At 37.9% G+C, this 23,430-nt stretch overlaps 1 protein-coding gene across 1 annotated transcript in view; it reads right to left on the bottom strand.

The window, feature by feature from the left end:
• Positions 1-23,430, bottom strand: part of LOC101324585 (complement receptor type 1) — a 110,897-nt gene that overhangs the window by 50,877 nt on the left and 36,590 nt on the right. The window contains exons 5-11 of the mRNA XM_073802654.1: positions 11,301-11,699; positions 8,473-8,649; positions 8,283-8,385; positions 6,999-7,084; positions 4,966-5,184; positions 2,768-2,947; positions 2,077-2,176 (exon numbers count right to left, since the gene is read on the bottom strand). Of these exons, the coding sequence (XP_073658755.1) occupies positions 2,077-2,176; positions 2,768-2,947; positions 4,966-5,184; positions 6,999-7,084; positions 8,283-8,385; positions 8,473-8,649; positions 11,301-11,699 (1,264 nt within the window). The remainder of the gene's footprint in view (positions 1-2,076; positions 2,177-2,767; positions 2,948-4,965; positions 5,185-6,998; positions 7,085-8,282; positions 8,386-8,472; positions 8,650-11,300; positions 11,700-23,430) is intronic.

Below are 23,430 nucleotides of genomic sequence, written 5' to 3'. Positions count from 1 at the left end.
ACTAGTTCTGTCATTGTATACATTTTATAACTTTGTTGAAAATATTTGAACTTTTTCAAAAATTTGTTTTTCTTTTGTTTGACTTTTGGCAATTTTCTACCTCACCAGCATTTATCATTATCCTTTAAGAAAATACTGATGGATTGCCTGAGTTTATCTTTTTCCTTCTCCCAGGAAGTATGCTTCCTGTAAGGTACACAGGTGTGAGTTTTAGGTCCTTGCTTATCCTTTACTGTACATCTGTAGCCTCTAGATGTGAATACTAGCTTAGCTCATTAGAAACTCCATCTTCTGCAATTTAGTGATGTGAAGGATCAATGTGATATCAATACAAATTAATTTCTTTTGCAGCTATTATAGTTTATTAATTTCCTTTCTGCATTCTTGAGGTTTTTTTCATGATCCCTGAAATACAGATGATTACCTAGTGATGGCTAAATATGGGCTTATTGTTTTCCCTTCTGGAATTTTTGTTACATGTAATTTGAATCCCAGTACTCTTTTAGACATATCTTCTCTTTTCTCTTCTTCTGCATCCTTTTCCACTTAATGCTGGGAGAAGTTGATGAATTTATCTTCTTACTCTCTGCTTTAATTTTCTACAATATTCAGTGTGTTTATCACAGAATTTTTCTTTAGTTTGACAATTGTGTTTTTTATTCATATGCAAAGATTCTCTATTTCCTAACTAGTTTCACAGAAACAGCGTGCAACTGAATCTTGTTAAAAACGTAAACAGGAGATTTTTCTAAAAGTTTCTCTTATTTCTTAGAAGTAACTCTATTTTGTAAGAGGACAATTCTTCTGATTTTTCAGATTGCTCTTTTTACATTAATTTCCTGTAACATATCATAAGCTCAACCGTTTTCTATTTTATGCCATTGAGAGGTTCACTCTTATTCCGTAATACATTATAAAGAGGGTACAGACAGAGAATTTATAGATTGTACTTAAAAATGCTTGGAGAAAGACAGAAGTGTTTAGATTTACTCTAATTTCACTTTGTCAGATTATAGGTACTATGATCTGTAAGGCCTTGGTTAGCAAATATGCTGAAGGCCACAAGTTCCTTTTCAGTGTTTATCATGGCAGTGCAAATTTAGCCCATATTCTCTAACTGGTTCAGCTGCTCCCACTGGGAGTGGGGTTGAGACTGAGCAAGGGTAAGCACCCTTGTGGGTGGGACTGCTGCCCAGTAAACACTTTATGTCTGACATTTTCACAGGGGACTCTGTTATGGGTTGAGCAGTGCACCCCCAAAAGTATGTCGAAACCCTAGCCCCCAATCCCCATGAATGTGACCTTTTTTGGAAATAGGGCCTTTGCAGATATAATCATGTTAAGATGAGGTTATTAGGCTGGGCCCTAATCCAATATGACTGGAGTCCTTACAAAAAGAGAGCACTTTGGACATAGACCCACACAGAGAGGAGAGTGCCATGTGAAGACACAGACACAGAATGAAGATGGCAATGGGAAGACAGGGGCAAAAATGGGAGTGATGCGCCACACGCCAAGGAAGCCCTGAGGTCACCATAATCTGGAAGAGGCAAGGAGGGATCCTCCCTCAGAGGCTCTGGAGGGAACATGTCCTGCCTGCACCTTGATTTTGGACCTCTAACTTCCAGAACCTTGAGAGAATAAACTTTTGTTGCTGTTCTGAGATACCCAGTTTGTCCTACTTTGTTATGGCAGCCCTAGCAAACGAAGAGTGCAGTTACCTTATAAGATCTGCTTTCTACACAGTGGCTCCGTGGCCTTCCCCTTCTTTCAGCAATGTCTGCTCTGGGCAAGCGCTGTTTGTACGGTTTGACTATGCCCTCCCCCCATTTTCTTCCTTTCTACCTGGTGAATACCTCACTTTTCTTGTATGTACTGTCCTGGTTTCCAGCAAGGAGACAGATTTCCCCTCAAATCTTGTCATACCTTTGTCCATTTCAATTAGGAGTTAAACACCTATGTTCAAGCTTCTTGAGAACAGATGGTAATAGCCTAGTCCTCTTTTCCAAGATAGGACCAGAAGGTAGTATCGCTGTCCTGGAACTCTTGAACCAAGAGATGGTCCTGCCCACTCACCCTCTATTACAAGCAAAAATGATTCTGGATCCGAACTGGGTGTCTGTATCTATGTGCACCACACCGTTCACAGGATCTGGAGGAGTATTACATGATTTACCTTGGGAAAGAAAGAGAATTTTGGAGCCAGGAAGAGTAATTTGAACTTTTGTTAGTGTATAACAAGTCAGTCCCCACCTGACTGCAGCTTTCTGAAGAGCACATGCAATTCTGATGGTTCTACAGATGTTTTCACCTTGAGGAACCTCACCAGACTGCCTCGGGATAGCCACCCACTAAGCACCACTTTCAAAGAGACCTCCCCTCTAAATCTCTCCTATCTGTGCCTCAAATCTCTTATCTAAATATAAAGGTCATTTGTGGCCTTATATCCCACCAGTATAAAAGTTTTTATTACCTCGTTATTCAAACAGTTTATGTCTCCTTACAGATTTTTTTCCTGATCTGGAGTAATTCATTATTCACTACCCCATAAAAAACATGGAGTTCTCCTGCAAATATTCCTTGAAACATGCTCAGGAGACAAGCATTTCAACCAATAATTAGGGGTGACCTACAAGACCAACTCTGACCTCCACCTATGTGAACATGTTTGACAAAGTTTTCTTATCTCTACAATTTGGAGAAATTAAATACGATCCTAGAGATACTTTGACAAACATAGGAACGCTCCAATGCAGGGCTTACTCACGTTTACAGACATCTTTGGCACTTGACCACGTGAGGTTTTGTAGACACGTGATAGAGAATGACTTCCTGTGGTACCCAGGGCGGCATTCATACTTTAAAGATGTCCCAATGGGAAACTCAGATTCATTGGTCTGGAGTTTCAACTTGGCAAATTGAAAGTGATCTGGGCTGTTACAGTGACCTAGAGACCAAAAAATCAAGAACATCAGAGTTAACAAAAAGATACCCAAGGCCATTCTTCCTTTTCTCTTTCTTGTTAGATTTGATATCAGAACAAAAGAAACTTTTAGTTGTGGAAAGATAATTTCCTTGTAATCTTTGAAGGGAAAGTTCCATTAGCATGTGCCCATTAGAAAATATACTATCCGGAAGGCTATTTTGCTATCTGGGCATTTTACTCATATCATTTACTGTAAAAGACAGCTCCAATTCAATTTTTCACATTTTTAGGGAGACAGAGGAGTGTTTCTGCCCAGGTTACACCTGGTCTGGTTTCTTTGTACTTCAGTGTATCAAAACCCATGCTTACAAGCAAGAATGGATGACTCAAGATGTTTTTTGAAACTAGGAGGCAGACACCAACTTTCTAGGTATGATTCCTAAGCTGGTTATTTCAACACAACAAGGAAATACACAGCATCGCTTCAAAATAAAAACAACAACAAAACAAAAACAGAAACATTGTGTGAAGTATATGTTGAATCAAATTCTAGCTTTAGTTCCAAGCCCCTACACCTAAAGCTCTAGGTTTGAGAAGTGAAAACTCACTTTGGACTCAAGTAGTATGAAATCAAAAAAGTGTATATGTTTGGAAAAATAGAAATCGTTTCCACTTGGTTTTGACACTAACTTCTCTTTTAGTTTCTATTCCAGCTGTCCTCCACCTCCCTTTCAATTATTTTTTCAAAGACTAAAAGCTATGCTAGAGCCAATTCTGCACCCAGATAATTCTCTGTATGAAGACTTGCAAACCAATTTCTCATTTCTTTAACATATAATTAAGTGATTTTTCTCAATATGAAAATTTGGCTTATTTTCAAGGTGGCTTCACAGGAAATACATCCATCTATATTGCCTGTTTCTTTTCATTTTAGAGCTTGAATATTAGCTATACTAGCTTCTAGTTCAAGGAGTCCCCCTTACGACTAAAATCTACTACCTAAGGCCAAATCACACATGAAGATGGTCTGGCAGGTCTCCAGTCTAAAAAATCTAGCTGATAAAACTAGGACTGCCATCTCAGCATAGGGTACTGGTGAAAAAAGTCATAGAACTTAGGGGAAGATTGCCTTTCACTTTCGATGTAGTGAATCTGAACTAGGTGTCTGTGTTTGTAAACAGGCTCATAGGGACACCCCAAGCTGAAGCCATGGTGTTACAGAAGGAGAGTGAGGGCAAAAACGACTTCTGAATATCCATTCTTGGTCCCTTTCCTTTCAGAACTGCTCTTTTATTTCAGAGTTCCTCAGCAGTCAGTATGTTATGCCGGGACTAGGGTCACTTTGACAATTTACTTTCCCCTTCCTTCTTCACTGTCTGAGTGTGGGTGTCATAGTGGTATTGGATACCTTAGGATACCTTCTCCAGACCTTAGAAATAAACACTCTATTTTGCATTTTTCCCTTGAGTTCACATTGCTTTGCTTTTTCTTTCCACCAAAGAGGGAAAACTTCAACAGCTGAAATTAGTGGGGGGCCAAGGAGCAAGTAAGCCTTATCTTAACTTAGAACTTAGCCCATACTGGCTAAAAGAATCTTTGTGTTTTGTTTACAATGCAGCCCAGTTTTCAGAGAGAACACACAGTGGTCTCTGGACAAATAGGTAATTAAAAGCGATTTTGCCAGGCTTTGTTCTCTGCTGGTCTGTGCTTCTCTCCAAAACCTGTGAAGATGGTACAACTTATGCTAGTTAAGGTTCATAGGTATTTGCTTTCAGTTCCTATGCTTTGAAAACATTTTCCTTCTAATTCTAATTAGAACTAGAACCGCCACCCACTTCCTCCATCGCTTTTCACCAGCCCTCTAGAAGCAAAGATCATCAGAATCTTACATGTTGATGTATCTTAAAACCATTTATTATTGTTTTGGCATTTAAGTGTATCGAGTGCACAAATAAACACCACATTGTAATTACGGAAACTTGGAGAGTCTGGTATAGATATTCTGAATCCATTTGGAATGTGGGGTAGCGCGCAGTAACCTGGAGGTCCACAGCGAGGGGCAGGGCTGCTCCAAATTCCGTTCCCTTGACTGTCACTGGTACAGCGGATGGTGCTCTCCCCAGTGAGGCTGAAGATCATCCCTCTCTCTGGGTGCGGGTCACATGTGTAAGTGACTTCTTTTCCAAAAGGAAAGACTTCCAGAGGTTTGCCTGTGTGTCTCCCATTAAGGATATCAGGAGGATTTGGACACAAGATTTCTGGAAAGAAGGCAAAAGCTCTAAGTGTCATTCATGAGTTTTCACCACAGGTAATCTATAGTCATTGGGTGTTATAGTTGGTACTACCTAAAAACACTGAATGGACTAAGTGAAGTGAGATTTCAATCCCATTTTTTTTTAATTGAAAAAGTACAAAAGAATTTGCCTATCCTGAATCTTCCAGACTTTTAAGTTTTCTGGATGATAGAAACTTTACACCTTTAATTACGTACCAAAACTTTTAAAGAAGAAAGAGAATCTATTGGAGAGTAACTCATTCATTTAATCAACACATTGGGCACTTATTCTGTGTCAGCCACTCGTCAGGGCCGGCTGGATGAAATGGTGAAGAGCACAGATAAAGTCTCTGTTCTCCAGGGAACTTACATTCTCAGGAAATATTTCTACAATGTATTCCATATGTACTAATCACCTAATCATATGAAACCTTTCCTTAATAACTTACCCATAGTGACCATCAACCGATTATGACAGTAGTGCTGTCACAATGAATTGAAACATATACGGTTCATTGTAAAAACTCTAAATGATCCATACTGTTTTGTTATTGTTTTTTTTTTTGATGCATGGGATTGCTTATCATTATTTTTATTTCTTTACTTTCCGTCAGGATTCAAATTGTTACTTCTTTCTGGTATCTGCTTGTCTGTTTAAACAGTCCTTTCCTTATTTCTATTTAGTGTTTCTTATTAGGCTTGGGATTTGGAAGAAGCTACTTAAATTAGAAACAGTCATGAAAAGTAAGAGGAATAGTACAATCAGTAACTGAGCTCTAACCCAGGCCAGTGGACAGCCATTTGTCATGTTACTTCAGTGAAAGTTGGGTTTCTTGGATGACAGGATCTATACAGAAGTTATGTTTTTTTAATAAAGTTTTACTATAAAATGTGTCATAGGATAACTGAGCAGATTTCTTGCAACATAAACATTTTAGTAAAATTTGGATTAGTTTAAAATTTATATATTTTCCAATCTTTAGGATCAAGTGATGAGGCAAAGTCCTATCTTCTATTGGGGAACATACAAATGGGTAGACTAGGAGAAATCAGTGGTGGCATTGCACATAGGAGACTCATTTTCTAATCAGCTCATTATTTCTGAATCTTTGCATAATTTATTTAGATGCAAATTTTGAGAGTTTAAGGAGTATTAAACTGCTCACCCTGCGTAATGCTGTTCCCCACTTTCCCCTCATTTCTGCATTGCTCTGACCTATCATCTCCATAAGATTTAATTTATTTTCTTTCTTGTACATCTTCCCACTTGAGTATAAATAACATGGGACAGGGAATTTGCTCATCTTGTTCACTGCTATAACACCGGTGCCTGGAAGAACATCAAGCACATAGTATGTGCTCAATAAATAATTGAATGAATGAATGTTTCATATTTGTATATTAGCAAATAGACAGGAATATTGTAGAGTGACTTCACCTTGATGGCATAAAAAAGTAAAAGGAAGAAGGAAGGAAGGAAAAAAGAAAGAAAGAAATTTGTCAAAGCTTCACGTTAGCTAATCTCTCCTGATTCAGAGACAAACTACAGCAGGATTTATCATGTAAAACAAAGAATTCTAAATGACAGAGATTGATCAGATAGTTCTCAAAACACATGATGCACAACAAAGTGCATCGCAACAAATTGATCCCCAATAAAATACTATTAAAATAAGCAACTATTTACCAATAATTCAGATTAGAAAATAGAAGAACCACGGCTGGGGAGGCCATGGGTCAAATTACCAAATAGATTAAAGGGAGAGATTGGCCTGAAGTGTTATCCCTTCTACTCACGTTCACACACAGGAATGCTGCTGTTCCAAAGGCTTTCCATTCCAACCAAGACACAGTAACTAGCAGAATTGCCTTTTAACTGGAATCTAAGGAAGAAAATGGTAGTGAATATGTGAGCTGCTTAAGCCAAAATGCCATTCCATTTGCAAAAATCTCAGCATTTTGAGGATCTGAAACCAGCAGGTGGCAGAGGTTCAGAGGCCACATCAATCTGGAAAAGTCACAGCTTCCAGTGAGGGAGAACAGCAAAGCACAGTCACGTGGTCACATAATATAGTCCCAGCCTAAGTTGAAGAAGGCAGTTGTAGCATAGCTGCCATCGCCGTGATCCTGGACCTAGGCTCAGAGAAATCAGTCTCTCACTGTGCATCCCACGGTAAAGCTGATAAATCTACTTAGTCATTATTGGAATAAAACATCCTCCAAGTGATGACACTGGAACAGCTAGTAAAACAGCTCCCAGTTTGCACTGGACAAGCAGAGAATAGCTGGAAAGAGAACAAAGATTGTTCTTTTGTCTCTATATTTGTGGTGGTTATGCAGAAGGCTCACAACAGCACGCTGGGCTACGGAAGAGTAAGCGTGAATGTTCTGGGGGGAAAACGAAAGGAGATTGGAAATGACTCTTGTACAAAATTCTCCTAAATGTTATTTGGTGCCTGTCAAGGATTCTTTGGAACATTTTGAGATCAGGTACTTTGTTGCCCATGCTTGATACTTCCCATGTAGAGATGTGCATGCTGTGTAAGGTCAAGTGAATGACCTTACTTAAAACTTTAATATCAGCCACCATAATACCATTTCAGAGCCCTTGGCCTGTTATCAACCAGGTGATATATGACTGGATGAAAAATGCTTATTCTTATACTTTCTCTCTTATTACAAAATTCACTTTGGATGGTTAAAAATTTTTCTGAAATAATTCTTAAATGATCTTATTTTTAATAAGATTTTTGTCACATATCAAACTTTTTCTGGAACTCTCCAAATTACTCTTTTTCTTTTATGCTTGGAAAATATGATTTTTTCACTTAATGTGTCACCTATGTATACTCTTAAACAGTAGTTGTATTTGTGTTTAAGCATGCCAGCTAATATACGTGTCAGTTTTTCCTTCATATGTTATGTTATTAGTTACACCTGTTCCTTACTCTTAACTTCCCATATACACTCCCCAAATTTAACATCCCTGAGTATTTCCTATTTTAAAAATCACACTAAACCTTGCCTTTTTGAATTGACCTCAGTTTCAGTGCTCGGTAGGCCAGGCAAACTCACACTCACCCCTCATCACAAACGAAGGATACTTTTGCTCCAAGCTGAAAATTAAGTGGAAAGAGTACATGTCCATTAGGTAACTGGTCCAGGAAGTCAGCACATGATTTCACTAGGAAAAAACACACACACACAGGAGTGAGATGTTCCTGTGAGGGACAAAGAGACTGATCCACATACAAGATGACAGTATAGGCACCTGCACATTTGGGGGCTGACGGGCTCCAGTCTCCCTGGGGCGTACAATGCAGAGAAGCAGCCCCTCTGAGATCATAGCCAGGCTCACAGCTGTAGAACACTTCCTGCCCAGAAGAAAAGTTGTTCCTGTGGCTTGGGGTGTGTTTACCATGCGGGACTTTTGGAGGTGGCTGACATACTAGGGAAAGAGAACCAAAGTGCTGTTAATTGTGTGAAAATAACTTTTCCTCGGTGGTAAACTGGCTAAGACAATCAACAGCATAAATCTATTTGTTTTTAAAAATCTGGTAGACTAACACCCTCTCGTTTTATTGATGGCAAAATTGAACAGAGACAGAGACAGAGACAGAGAGAGTCTTGTGAAAAGTCATAGAACTGATAGACTGCAGGACAGTAACTAGAACTGAGACATCTAGAGTTCATGGTTTTTCATCTAAAGTACACACCCAAGATGACAGAACAAACGGTTCCCCTACACAATTCTTCCTTTTATTGTTCACTTAGTACACAGTTGTTAGATTGATGGAATTTTTTTTTTTTTTTTTTTTGCAGTAGACGGGCCTCGCACTGTTATGGCCTCTCCTGTTGCGGAGCACAGGCTCCGGATGCGCAGGCTCAGCGGCCATGGCTCACGGGCCCAGCCGCTCTGCGGCATGTGCGATCTTACTGGACCGGGGCACGAACCCGCGTCCCCTGCATCGGCAGGCCGACTCTCAACCACTGCACCACCAGGGAAGCCCCTATTGATGGATTTTTAATTTTATATTTTAATTTTTATTGGCACCACCAATTTATATCCACCTTTCTGGCATAAGGAAAGCTTGAGCCCAAATCTCACCCAACAGATTTCCCAATCACCTATCACACTCTGCTGTGACAAACAAGATTCATACATCTCTTCTCATCTCTTTCCAGCTCCTCTCCAGTGGTCACGCCACCTGACACGGGTTGGTGGAGAAGGTAAGTCTCCTTTCTGCACTCTACAGGGCCAGGTCCTGCTTAACCATTCACTTCATTCCAATGAGAAGATGGGCAACCATTGAATGAAATCTTCTAAAAAACCTACAGCCCTCACAATGAGAGTGCATATTCCATACCATATGTTGTAACTGAGCCTCTGTCTCTTTATACACTTGGTTTGAATTTAGAATCAGAATGCACTGGAATCTCCTAAATTATATAAAACTGTAGTAACATGAAAAGTCATTTCATTTTGGCTTAGATCAGGTCAGTTTCTCTCTCTGGACTTTAGCTTTCTCAAATATAGAATGGGGCATTGGACTAGAATAAATGACCCCCTTAAGGACTCTGTAAATACTCTGATGCTGTAGCACCCAATTTCAGGGCTCATCACCCCCCTGTTTGCCTTGATTAATAAGTGCACTGTGATGTGATCATTCAAGTGCTGTGCTGGTTAAATCTCTGTTGACTCCCAGCCTTACACTTCTGCATTCTCCTTTGACTGCTGGGGCCAGAAGCCTGAAAGTACAACTGCTAATCTTCCTTGCCAGCTGGGTCCTGGTTAAGCTCTGACAATTGGAGGCATATATACTAAATTAAAAGGTAGGAAGATGATAGAAGTCATTCTTCTTGTAAAGGAGGCTCAGGAAGTGGCAACTGATGGCTCTTCCTTAGCAGCAGCAACATTAATTCTATCAATGCCAGTGACTGAAGGCTCCAGCAACCTCAGCTACGTTCTGGCAGCAGCAGCAGCTTCTGCAGCGTGAGCAGCTGGAGGAAATACATGCTCAGTGAGTGCAGGTGCCTGTGCTCTAGTCCAGGAGGAATGGCAGCCCCCTGAGCTCTGGGAACACTGCCTTCCTCCTTTTGCTCTTCCTGCCCTTTTAACACCTTTATATTCTCTTACCTGCACTAAATCCCTCACTCCTTGCAATTTCTAGAGTAGCTTTCGATTTCCCTGGCTCTGGAGTCAGGTAGGCTTGGGTTCTTGTCTTCACAGAGTTAGTATCTATTTAATCTTGCACAGTTATCTAATCTCTCTAAGACTCACTTTCTCTGTAAAACATGGAAAGAATAGTAACTACCTCATGTCTTTGTTTTAAGAATTAAGTGGGGCTTCCCTGGTGGCACAGTGGTTAAGAATCTGCCTGCCAATGCAGGGGACACAGGTTCGAGCCCTGGTCCACGAAGATCCCACATGCCGCGGAGCAACTAAGCCCATGCGCCACAACTACTGAGCCTGCGATCTACAGCCCGCGAGCCACTACTACTGAACCCACGTGCCACAACTAGTGAAGTCCGTGTGCCTAGAGCCCGTGCTCCACAAGAGAAGCCACCGCAATGAGAAGTCCGCGCACCGCAACAAAGAGTAGCCTCTGCTCACTGCAACTAGAGAAAGACTGCGTGCAGCAACGAAGACCCAATGCAGCCAAAAAATAAACAAATAAATAAATAAATAAATTTAATAAAAAGAAAATTAAGTGAATCCATAGATTATACAGCGGTGCCTAACAAGAAGAATCAGTCATTACATATTCGCAGTTAAAACACTCAAGAGTAATTAATAAATTTTTTTTAAAAAGATTATTTTAACTGAAAAAAAGAAAGAACTGAAAGATGATGTCACTAGTGTCATCCCAAGGAAATTTTACATTCTTTACCCAGATTTATCTTTGCTTCTGAGTTTGAACACATACACATTCACACACACATACACACACACCTGCTTTATTCAGTGTTTCCTCCCAAGAAAATTTACCCATCCACACTGCTCACCACACATCCTCCCCGCAGAACCGACACTAACCTCCCTATCCTCCTACAACTCACGTCATTTGTAGGCCCCTTCAAAGCCTCAGTCAGACTCACCCCTGGAGCAGCTGGGCAACTCCGGCCCCCACTTGTTTTGGGCCTGGCATTCAACAGTGGAGGGTCCTTTCATGGCAAAGCCGGGCTGACACCTAAACCTCACGCTTTCACGTAAAGAAAATAAGCTTTTGTTCTCAGACATCCTTATTCCATTTTCAATGACTGGAGGCGTGCATTTATTAGGTGCAATGCACTGAGGCGGAGGGCCACTCCAGATGCCAACTTGATTGTCTTCACTGGTGCAATATATTGACGGCTCACCCACGAGGTCAAACAGCTTCTGCCTTCTCTCTCCAAGATTGCAGCGATAGGTCACCACTGTTCCGTATTGAAAGTATTCTCTGTCGGTGCTAATGAAATCTCCATTGGCGATGGCTGGGGGTGGCCCACAAGGAATGCCTGGGAAAAGGGAAAGCAGTGAATTAAAATAACTAGTGAGAGAAATCAAATGAGTCACTAAATTGTAACTATTTTTACCTTCATTATTTGCTTTTAATCTTTGCTAATAGAGATAAGTTTTTATGAAGTTGTAATTTAGGTGGACATAACTAAGTAGAATTTGAGTATATCTGGGTAAACATGAGAATATTTATGAAACTGTAGACTACTGTATGTTAAACATTTTGGAAAGCTAAATGCTATAAATGGAAATATAAATTACTAATATTCATTAAAGCAGATATAGAAAGCTAGAATAGACCAAGAAACTTGTAAAAATAGAAGAAAAAATTTCACCTATAATTCTATCATAGTTTCAAGTAATATATACTTCTAAATGTAATTTCAGGTGTTTCCAAGAGGTAAAGGAGAGTACTTAGCAATCCATTTTATCAAGCCTAAGTTTGATATCATAATATTATACCCATGTAAAAGTGATCATATAGTAGTCCACCAAAAAAAAGCTAAATACACTTAAAAATTAGAAGTAAGACTAGTACATAGTTAGAAAAAATTGTGTTGTTCTAACACTATATAACTGGAACTAAGTAACATCATCCAAAATTCCAAAACACTTAAAATTAAAAATGAAAATTCTTTAGGAAGCTTCTGCTTCTGGTAATGGTAATCTCAATAATTCAAATCAAACATCACTCCACCCATCTCACCCGCAGAGAAAAAATGCTGGGTAAAATATAAAACATACAGAATGCATCAGAGTGCTAACAAACTGGTTTCACAGAAGGTTAAAATCCAGGTGAGAACCAAGCATTTGGGCTACTTTCCCCCCTGGGAAGGTTAGTTGAACCAGGAGGGGGCATTTGATACTGAAATTAAGAATTTGGATAAGATTAGTTGCAGTTTAGACACAGTTGAAGAAAAATCAATGAACTGGAAACTAGGACAGAAAAAAATATCCAGGACACAACACAGATTGACAAAAGGATCGTAAATAGACAAAAGAGTAACAGAGGAACCATACGTAGAAAGATGTTTAAAGCATTTATTGCCAGAAGACCTGCAATACAAAAATGCTTAGAAAGAATTCTTTAGGCTGAAGGAAAATAGTGTCACATAGAACTGATAGAACTGCAATATGGAGGAAGTGTAACAGAAAGAGTTAATGTGTAGATAAATATAAATAAATACCACTTTTATAAAAGCAGCAACTATACTGTCTTGTGAGATATATAATATATGTAAAAAAAACAGTAGAAAATGGCAGGAGAGCATCAATGGAGTTAAACTGCTATGGTTCTTGCATTGTTTGGGAAGTGGTAAAAAGCATTATTTATAATAAATTAGATTATATAATTATAATAGGTTATAATTAATTAGATTATAATAAATCAAGGATCAACATTGGAGTCTCTAAGATAGCATTAATAAGAAAATAAAGTACAGCTAAAATGTTCTTGAGGAGAAAAAAATAGAATAATAAAAATACTTGATTAATTTTAAAATGTGAGAAACCTGTAACTAACTAACCTATAACTATAGTTAGTTTAAACCTAACTATATCAGTAACTATATTAATCTGAAATGTCCTAAACATTCTAATTAAAAGCAAAGATTTTCAGACTGAATGAAACAACAAAATCTGAGTATATGATGTTTACAAGAGATCTATTTTATTTTATTTTATTTTATTTTTATTTATTTTTTGGATGTGCTGGGCGGCTTGTGGAATTTTAGTTCCCTGACCAGGGATTGAACCCAGTCTCTCAGCAGTGAAAGCACAGAGTCCTAACCACTGGACTGCCAGGGAATTCCCAGGTAAATTTTAAATATAGAACAAAGAATGGATGAAAGTAAAAGATTTGAAACATATGTAATACAAAAACAGGAAACAAAAAAAGAAGGCTGGTGTATCTATATTGAAATCATACAAAATAGATTTTAAGGCAAGAAATATTATGAAAGGTAAAGAGGGACACTTCATTATGATAAAAGAGTCAATTAAGCAGGAAAATATAATAATTCAAAATTTTCATGTATGTAATAACATAGCTTTTAAATTACATAAAGAAAAATCCCTATAGCTGATAGGAGAGATAGACAAATCCAGTCATATTTGGTGATGGTAGCAGTTTAAATGGTGATTCCCTAAAAAGATATTCCATGTCCTAACTCATGGTACCTGTGAATGTGAACTTATTTGGCAAAAGAGTCTTTGAAGATATAATTAAGTTAAGGATCTTGAGATGAGATCATCTTGGATTAACAGAGTATATCTTCAATCTAAAGACCACAGTGTTTGTAAGAGACAGAAGGGAAGGGGACACACACACAGAGGAGAAGGCAATGTGCAATGGCGGCAGATATTGGAGTGATGCATCTATAAGCCAAGGAATGCCAAGGATTGCAGCAGCCACCAGGGGTAGGAGAGAGGCATAGGACAGATTCTTTCTCCCAGGAAAAGGAACCAGCCTTGCTGACACCTTGATTTTGGACTGCTGACCTCTGAACTAAGAGAGAATAAATTTCTATCGTTTAAAGCTACTAAATTTGTGGTAATTTGTTATGGCAGCCCTAGGAAAGTAACACAGGTATTTTACAAATTCCCATCAATAACTGAGAGAACAAGTGGAGGAAAAAAAACACAGTAAATCATACTTTCCTAAGAGAAATTTATAGAAAATGACATAAAACACTACACCTTCTTTTCAAAGGCATATGTAACATTTTACCAAAACTGTCCATATTCTGGGCTATAAAACATGTTTCAAAAAGTTTCAAAGGATTAAAACAAAAGAATGATAACTAAAAAATCTCTAAGTGTTTGAAAATTAAGTGACACACTTTAAAATAAACTATGGATAGAAGAAGATATCAAAAGGAAAATTAGACAATTTTTCTGTATCATGATAATGAAAATATGAAGATTGTGGGAAGCAAATACAGCACTTTTGGAGAAAAATTTACAGGTTTAAATATATCTGTTAGAAAAAAATAAAAGCCAAAACAAAATTATCTAAGCTTCCATATCAAGAATTAATGAACAGAGAACACCAAATTAAGCTCAAAGAAAGTATCAGAAAGGAAATAATAAATCAGAAATCAATAAAATAGAAACTAGTTATACACTACAGAAGATTAAGTTAAAAGTTGTTTTTCAAAAAAATCTTAGAAAAAATTTTAAATGCCTAGTAAAAGTAATCAAGAGAAAGAAATTTTAAAATGTTACCATTATCAAGAATTAAAATAGAGATATCAGTACAGACCCCATACACGTTAAAATATAATAAGAGGATATAATGAACAACATTATACCAATAACTTAGCAAATGTAAATGAAATACATTCCTTAAAAAGCACAACATACTAAAACTTATTAAATAAGATATTAAAAATATTTTAAAAATTTAGAGCTATTGAAGAAATTAAATCAGTAATTAAAAACCTAACAACAAAAACTCACATCCAGATTGCTTTACTGCTGAATTATTGCAAAGATATAAAGAAAAATAATATTAATGTTACATAAATAATTCCAGAGAATAGAAAAGAATGAATACTTTCCAAAACATTTTATAAGACTAGCATAATCTTGATGCCCAAACCTGACAAGGGCATTAAAAGAAATAAATAAATTAGAGTTCAACATCTCTTGAGAACATAAATGCAAATTTTCTAAACAAAATATTAAGAAACTGAACACAGCAGTACTTACAGAGGATGGTATAATGGTCAAAATAGGAATTTCATTGACTAATTTAAAAATATTAAACCAATCTTACAATACTTGAATAAAAAAATATTAGCAATCACACACACACAAACACATACACCACACACAAGATAATCATATATAACACATCATGACCAAGATGGATTTATTCTAGTAATTCAAAGCTGGTTAGCTTTCCAAAGATCAATCAATGTAATACAAAACATCAACAAAGTAAAGGAGAAACAGATATGACTATCTCAATAGATGCAGAGTGATAAATTAGAACACACATTCATGATAAGTCTTTCAGCAAATTAGATAGCAAAAGGAATTTCCTTAATCTGATAAAGGATATCTGCCATATATTTACAGGAAATATCATGCTTTATAATGACTATGTAAAACCAATATTATCTCTTCCATTCGACATTGTACTGGAGTTTCTAGCCAATGCAATAAAATAAAAGAAATAAATAAAATATACAGGAAAGGAAAGAATTTAAAAATATGATAATTATTCACAAATGACATGATTGTTTATGCAGCATATCAAAAAGAATAGGCAGATAAACTATTGAATTTAAAAGAAAATTTAGCAAAATTGCTGGATTCAAGGTCAAATGATTGCATGTTTAAGAAATAAACAATTAGAAAATAAAATTTTGAAAAAGATATCTAGGAATAAATCTAATAAATGATGTTCAAGACTTCTATAATGTAAATTGGAATATATTAAGAGAAATTCAAGAAGACTTCAAAAATGGAGGGATATATCATGTTCATGAATTTAAAACTCAAAAATGTAAATATGTTAATGGTCCACAAATTGATCTACTGAGTCAATAGAAACCCAATACAAATTCAAGCAGGATTTTGTGTGTGTGTGTGTGTGTGTGTGTGTGTGTGTGTAAACTGACAAGCTGATTCTAAATTTTATATGGAAATGCAAAGGGCCAAGAATTATCATGTAAATCTTGAAAGTAAATGGTTAGAGGATATGAGCCACCAGATATCAGTCTTAATATAATTCTATAGAAATGAAAACAGTATAGTAAATAAACCAGAGTAAGAGAACCTCTCTGGAATGAGATTCACATATCACATCACCTGACTCATGGGCATTGTGGTATATAAGGAATGGTCCTTTTAAATAAATGTTATTAGATTAATTGTCTATCCAACAGGGGAAAAAAACACAAAAAATGAATACTTTGACCATACTCCACACCATACAAAAAATAAATCTGAGATGAATCACAGACTTAAACATGAAAAATAAAATGATAGGCAAAGATTTTTTTTAAGTAGAACAGAGAAAGCAGTAACTAGAAAGGAAAAGACTCATAATTAGACATTATTAAAATGTATTTCTATTACCAAGGACATCATTAAGAAAGCAGAAAGACAAGTTATAGCCTGGAAGAAAATTTTTGTGTTACATTTATTGGAAAATCTGAGAATATGTAAAGAACTTCTACAGAACAATAAAGAGATACACAAACAGGTAAACATTGGGGAAAAGTTTTAAACAGGCATTCATAAGTGTATGCAAAGGTACTCAGCATCAGTCATTAGGAAAATGCAAATTAAAAACCACAGTGAGCCACCAGAATAGCTAATATTTAAACAATTGATAAATAACAAGTTTCAAAGGATGTGGAGCAGCTGGACCTTTCATATGCTTCTGGTGGAAGTGTAAATTTGTACAACCATTTTATAAAATCTTTTGGCAGTATCTACTAAAACTGAATATATTTATACCCAGCAATTCCACTTATAGAAATATAAACAATTTATATAGGTTTGCATGTATATAAATATGTATAGATTTGCATATATATAAAGATTCTCAAACTTATATAGATTTGCATATGTACCTGTAAGAAATACTGCTGATATTTAAACAGCTGAATTTACAAATTAATTAAATACAATATAGCAATAGAAAAGATCCAATTAATCCTACATGCAACAACATGGATGAGTCTCCTAAGTATAACACTGAGCAGAAGCTGGACACAGGAATACACATCTTTTTGTTCCTTTAATATAAAATTTAAGAAGAGGCAGAGCTAATCTTTGGTGATAGAGGGCAGAATAATAGTTACTTTGGGAAGATAATAACTGAGAAAGGGCAAGATGGGGAGTTTGAGGTGCTGATAATGTTCTGTGTCTTATCTGAGTGCTATCTACATGGGTGCGTTCACTTTGTAAAAATTCAATGAACTGAATTAATAAGATTGTGCACTTTAATATATGTTAAACTTCAATAAAAAGTATACACAGTGTGAAAAAATTGTTGGGAGAAAAAGACCATCTAACAAAGTAAATTCCAGGCCACAAGGCTTTATTGATGAATTATTTCAAATATCTAAAAAAGAATTAATGCCAATCTCACCTAAACCTTACAGGGAAACAGATATATGGAATACTACCAGCTGGCTTTATGAGACTATCATAAATTTGATACTAAAATCAGATAAAAACATTACAAGAAAGAAAATTACAGTCTAATCTCTAAAAAATATTAAGAATGGAGTAATAAAAGTGTTCTAAAATTAGTGGTGCTGGTTACACAAGTATGAATATACCAAAAATCATTGAACTGTATACTTTAAAAGGGTAATTTTATGGTATGTGAATTGTGTCTCAAACAAAAGCATATTAAACAACTAATAAAAATTATAAAATATTATGACCAAGCTGATTTATTTCAAGAATGTAAAATTGGAATTTGAATCAGTTTGTCTTTCAAATTTCTTAGCAATGAAGAGCATAAGGGAACTTCCTTAATCTGAAAATGGGTAGCTACAAAAAAACCTACAACACATACCAGATTAATAGTGAAATATTTGATTGAATCTTTCCCTTTGAGATGGGGAACAAAACAAGGATGCCTTCTAGCCCCCAATGTGAAATGTTACACTGGTGGTCTACCTAGTGAAAGAAAGAAAGGAAGAAAGAAAGAGAGGAAGGAAGGAAGGAAGGAAGGGAGGGAGGGAGGGAGGGAAGGAGGGAGGAAGGAATGAAGAGAGAGTTCCCTGGTGGTCCAGTGGTTAGGACTCAGTGCTTTCACTGCCATGGGCCCAGGTTCAATCCCTGGTTGGGGAATTAAGATCCCAGAAATCATGTAGCATGGAAAAAACAAAAAACAAACAAACAAAAAAAAAACAGAAAGAAAGATAGAACAAGGAAGAAAGGGATAGAGAAAGAAAAGAAAGAAGCAGGAGGAAGAGGAGGAAGAGGGAGGGAGACAGAAAGTTTGTAGTTATCTACTGTTTTTGTACAATGTCATCAAGGCTAAATTGGAGCTAGTTTTCCCAGACTTACTTTGTTTGTATGGTTCTAGGTTGGGGTTAGAGTTTGAGAAATTGGCATGAAATGCAAGGTAGAAATGAAGCAACAGCTGTTCCACTCTGAAGGTCATCCTTGGTCAGAGGTGGCAAGGGGACAAATGCACCAAACAAATGGACAGGTTTCCATTTGTTCTTGCTCTCCTTATTTCTGCTTCCAGCTCTCCTTAACTGCTGGTCCTGCTTACCTACAGTGATTCCAACCCAGTCTCAGATGCTTCACTGTGAGGTTACAGAAGCAGTAGTCATGAAGAGCAAAAAACTTTTATAGATTTCTAACACCAGCCCTCTTCCCATTTCTACCCCAGCAGTCAGATGTGCTTAGCTTCCTGAAAGCCCCAACTCCAAGACAGCTGGTTAGTGATTTTTCTGATCTTTTTAGAGCAGTTTCTCATGAAACTGGATAAAGTTTAATTCCATAATAAATCTCTTATTTCATAATACCAATAGTAGTTCTGCTTCCATATTTGGACCAAAATTTATCCCAGAGTAACAGAAGAGTCTGGGATTGGTTCTTTGATACGACTGGAATTAAAGGAATTAACATTGCCCATGAAAAAGGGCACACAAGTAGTTTATGGAGCGTAGAGAAAGAAGATCACCTCAGTTAACACCCACAGATATCTACAATCAATCGAAGCAAGGTTTTGGGTGACCAAGTGGTTGCTGTCCTAGAACATTTTAAGGAAGGCAAATAATGGAGTTGGTTGTGTACTTCTAAGTGCACCAGCGAACTTAAGAGAAAGAAAATTGTGAGTACAAAGCTTTAAATTCCTGCTCAAGGTCTGGATCTGGAAGCTTCTACATCTGCCCTAAAAGAAACACTTGTATCCTGTAGCCACAGGGCCAAGATTCCTGAAAAACAAACACACCACCTAATCCTGTGGCTGAACTGCAATGCAAATTGAATTCACAATTTCAGAATCTCTTACGCTAAAGTTTGGGCATTGATTAGAAAAAGAAAGACTCTGAAAATTGAGATGGAGATATATGGAAAAATTCTAATGAAACAGAATACCTTGAACCTGGAAATTCTGCCGAGAGAAGACCTTCAAGATGGCAGAGAAGTAAGACATGGAGAGTACCTTCCTCTGCACAAATACATCAAAAATACATCTACATGTGGAACCACTCCTACAGAACACCTACTGAATGCTGGCAGAAGACCTCAGACTTCCCAAAAGGCAAGAAAATCCCCACGTACCTGGGTAGGGCAAAAGAAAAAAGAAAAAACAGAGACAAAACAATAGGGACGAGACCTGTACTTCTGGGAGGGAGCTGTGAAGAAGGAAAAGTTTCCACACACTAGGAAGCCCCTTCACTGGTGGAGATGGGAGGTGGGCATGAGGAAAGCTTCAGAGCCATATAAGACAGTGCAGAAACAGGGGTGTAGAGGGCAAAGTGGAGAGATTCCCACACAGAGGATCAGTGCTGACCAGCACTCACCAGCCTGAGAGGCTTGTCTGCTCACCCGCCAGGGTGGGTGGGGTCTGGGAGCTGAGGCTCCGGCTTCGGAGGTCAGATCCCAGGGAGAGGACTGGGGTTGGCTGCGTGAACACAGCCTGAAGTGGGCCAGTGTGCCACAGCTAGCCAGGAGGGAGTGTGGAAAAAAGTATAGACCTGCCTAAGGGGCAAGAGACCATTGTTTCAGGGTACACAAGGAGAGGGGATTCCTTCCCTGTCTGCCCACAGAAGGCAGAGCACCGTCTAAACAAGCTCCAGAGACAGGCGTGAGCCATGGCTATCAGCTCAGACCCCAGAGATGGGCATGAAATGCTAACACTGTGGCTGCAGCCACCAAGAATCCTGTATGCAAGCACAGGTCACTATCCACACCCCACTGGGAGCCTGTGCAACACACCACTGCCAGGGTCCTGTGATCCAGAGACAACTTTCCCAGGTGAACACACAGTGCGCCTCAGGCTGTTGCAACACCACGCTGGCCTCTGTCGCCACAGGCTCACTACGCATTCCAGTTATAACTACCGTACCCCTCCCTCCCTGCTCCAGCCTCAGTGAGCCACTGCCCCCTAATCGGCTTCTGCTTAAACCCTGTCTGGTCTGGGTGGGAACAGATGCCTGAGGGCAAGCTACATGTAGAGGTAGGGCCAAAACCAAAGCTGAACCTCAGGAGCTGTGCGAACAAAGAAGAGAAAGGGAAATTGCTCCGTGCAGCCTCAGGAGCAGCGGATTAAATCCCCACAATCAACTTGAGGTACCCTGCATCTGTGGAATACCTGAATGGACAATGAATCATCCCAAAATTGAGGCGGTAGACTTTGGGAGCAACTGTAGACTTGGGGTTTGCTGTCTGTGATTGATTTGTTTCTGATTTTTATGTTTATCTTAGTATAGTTTTTAGCACTTGTTATAATTGGTGGATTTGTTTATTGCTCTCTTCTTTCTATTATTATTATTTTTCAATTGCAATAATTTTTTTTTCTTAAATTGTTTTTTCTTTCTTTTTTTCTCCCTTTTCTTCTGAGCCATGTGGCTGACAGGGTCTTGGTGCTGAGGCCTGGCATCAGGCCTGAGCCTTTGAGGTCGAAGAGCCAAGTTCAGGACATTGGAAAACCAGAGATGTCCCACCCCACATAATATCAATCGGCGAGAGCTCTCACACAGATCTCCATCTCAACAATAAGACACAACACCACCGAACAGCCAGCAAGCTCCAGTGCTAGATGCCCCATGCCAATCAACTAGCAAGACAGGAATACAACCCCACCCATTAGCAGAGAGGCTGCCTAAATCATACTAAGTTCACAGACACCCCAAAACGCACCACAGGATGTGGCACTGCCCACGAGAAAGACAAGATCCAGCCCCCTCACCAGAACACAGGCACCAGTCCCCTCCACCAAAAAGCCTACACGAGCAACTGAACCAACCTCACCCACTGGGGGCAGACACCAAAAACAATGGGGACTACGAACCTGCAGCCTGCAAAAAGGAGACCCCAAACACAGTAACTTAAACAAAATGAGAAGACAGAGAAGTATGCAGCAGATGAAGGCACAAGGTAAAAACTTACCAGACTAAACAAATGAAGAGGAAATAGGCAGTCTACCTGAAAAAGAATTCAGAGTAACGATAGTAAAGATGATCCAAAACCTTGGAAATAGAATGGAGAAAATACAAGAAACATCTAACAAGGACCGAGAAGAACTAAAGAGCAAACAAAAAATGATGAAAAACACAGTAAATGAAATTAAAAATTCTCAAGAAGGAATCAGTAGCAGAATAACTGAGGCAGAAGAATGGATAAGTGACCTGGAAGGTAAAATAGTAGAAATAACTACCACAGAGCAGAATAAAGGAAACAAAATGAAAAGAATAGAGGACAGTCTCAGAGACTTCTGGGACAACATTAAACACACCAACATTCGAATTAGGAGTCCCAGAAGAAGAAAAGAAAAAGAAACAGACTGAGAATATACTTGAAGATATTAGAGTTGAAAACTTCCCTAACATGGGAAAGGTAATAGTCAATCAAGTCTAGGAAGCACAGAAAGCCCCATACAGGATATATCCAACGTGAAACACACCAAGACACATATTAATCAAACTATCAAAAATTAAATGCAAAGAAAAAATATTAAAAGCAGCAAAGGAAAAGCAACATAAAACATAGAAGGAAATCTCCATAAGGTAAACAGATGATCTTTCAGCAGAAACTCTGCAAGTCAGAAGGGAGTGGCAGGACATATTTAAAGTGATAAAAGGGAAAAACCTACAACCAACATTACTCTACCCAGCAAGGATCTCATTCAGATTCGAGGACAAATTGAAACCTTTACAGACAAGCAAAAGCTAACAGAATTCAGCACAACCAAACCAGCTTTACAAAAAATGCTAACAGAATTTCTCTAGGCAGGAAACACAAGAGAAGGAAAAGACCTACGATAACAAACCCAAAACAATTAAGAAAATGGTAATAGGAACATACATATCGATAATCACCTTAAAGTAGATGGATTAAATGCACCAACCAAAAGACATACACTGGCTGATGGATACAAAAACAAGACCCATATGTATGCTGCTACAAGAGACCCACTTCAGACCTAAGACACACACAGATTGAAAGTGAGGGGATGGAAAAAGATATTCCATGCAAATGGAAATCAAAAGAAAGTTGGAGTAGCAATTCTCATATCAGACAAAATACACTTTAAATTAAGACACGTACAAGAGACAAAGAAGGACACTACATAATGATCCAGGGATCAATCCAAGAGGAAGATATAACAATTGTAAATATTTATGCACCCAACATAGGAGTACCTTAATACATAAGGCAAATGCCAACAGCCATAAAAGTGCAAATCGACAGTAACACAATCATAGTAGGGACTTTAACACCCCACTTTCACTAATGGGCAGATCATCCAAAATGAAAATAAATAAGGAAACACAAGCTTTAAATGATACATTAAACAAGATGAACTTAACTGACATTTATAGGACATTCCATCCAAAAACAACAGAATACACTTTCTTCTTAAGTGCTCATGGAACATTCTCCAGCATAGATTATATCTTGGGTCACAAATCAAGCCTTGGTAAATTTAAGAATATTGAAATCATATCAAGTATCTTTTCCAAGCACAACATTATAAGACTAGATATCAACCACAGGAAAAAAATATGTAAAAAATACAAA

This window comes from Tursiops truncatus, chromosome 1 (genome assembly GCF_011762595.2).
Source record: "Tursiops truncatus isolate mTurTru1 chromosome 1, mTurTru1.mat.Y, whole genome shotgun sequence".
Classification (NCBI taxonomy): domain Eukaryota; kingdom Metazoa; phylum Chordata; class Mammalia; order Artiodactyla; family Delphinidae; genus Tursiops; species Tursiops truncatus.
Note: the sequence above shows the minus strand (reverse complement) of the source record. Positions and strands in the feature narration are given on the sequence as shown.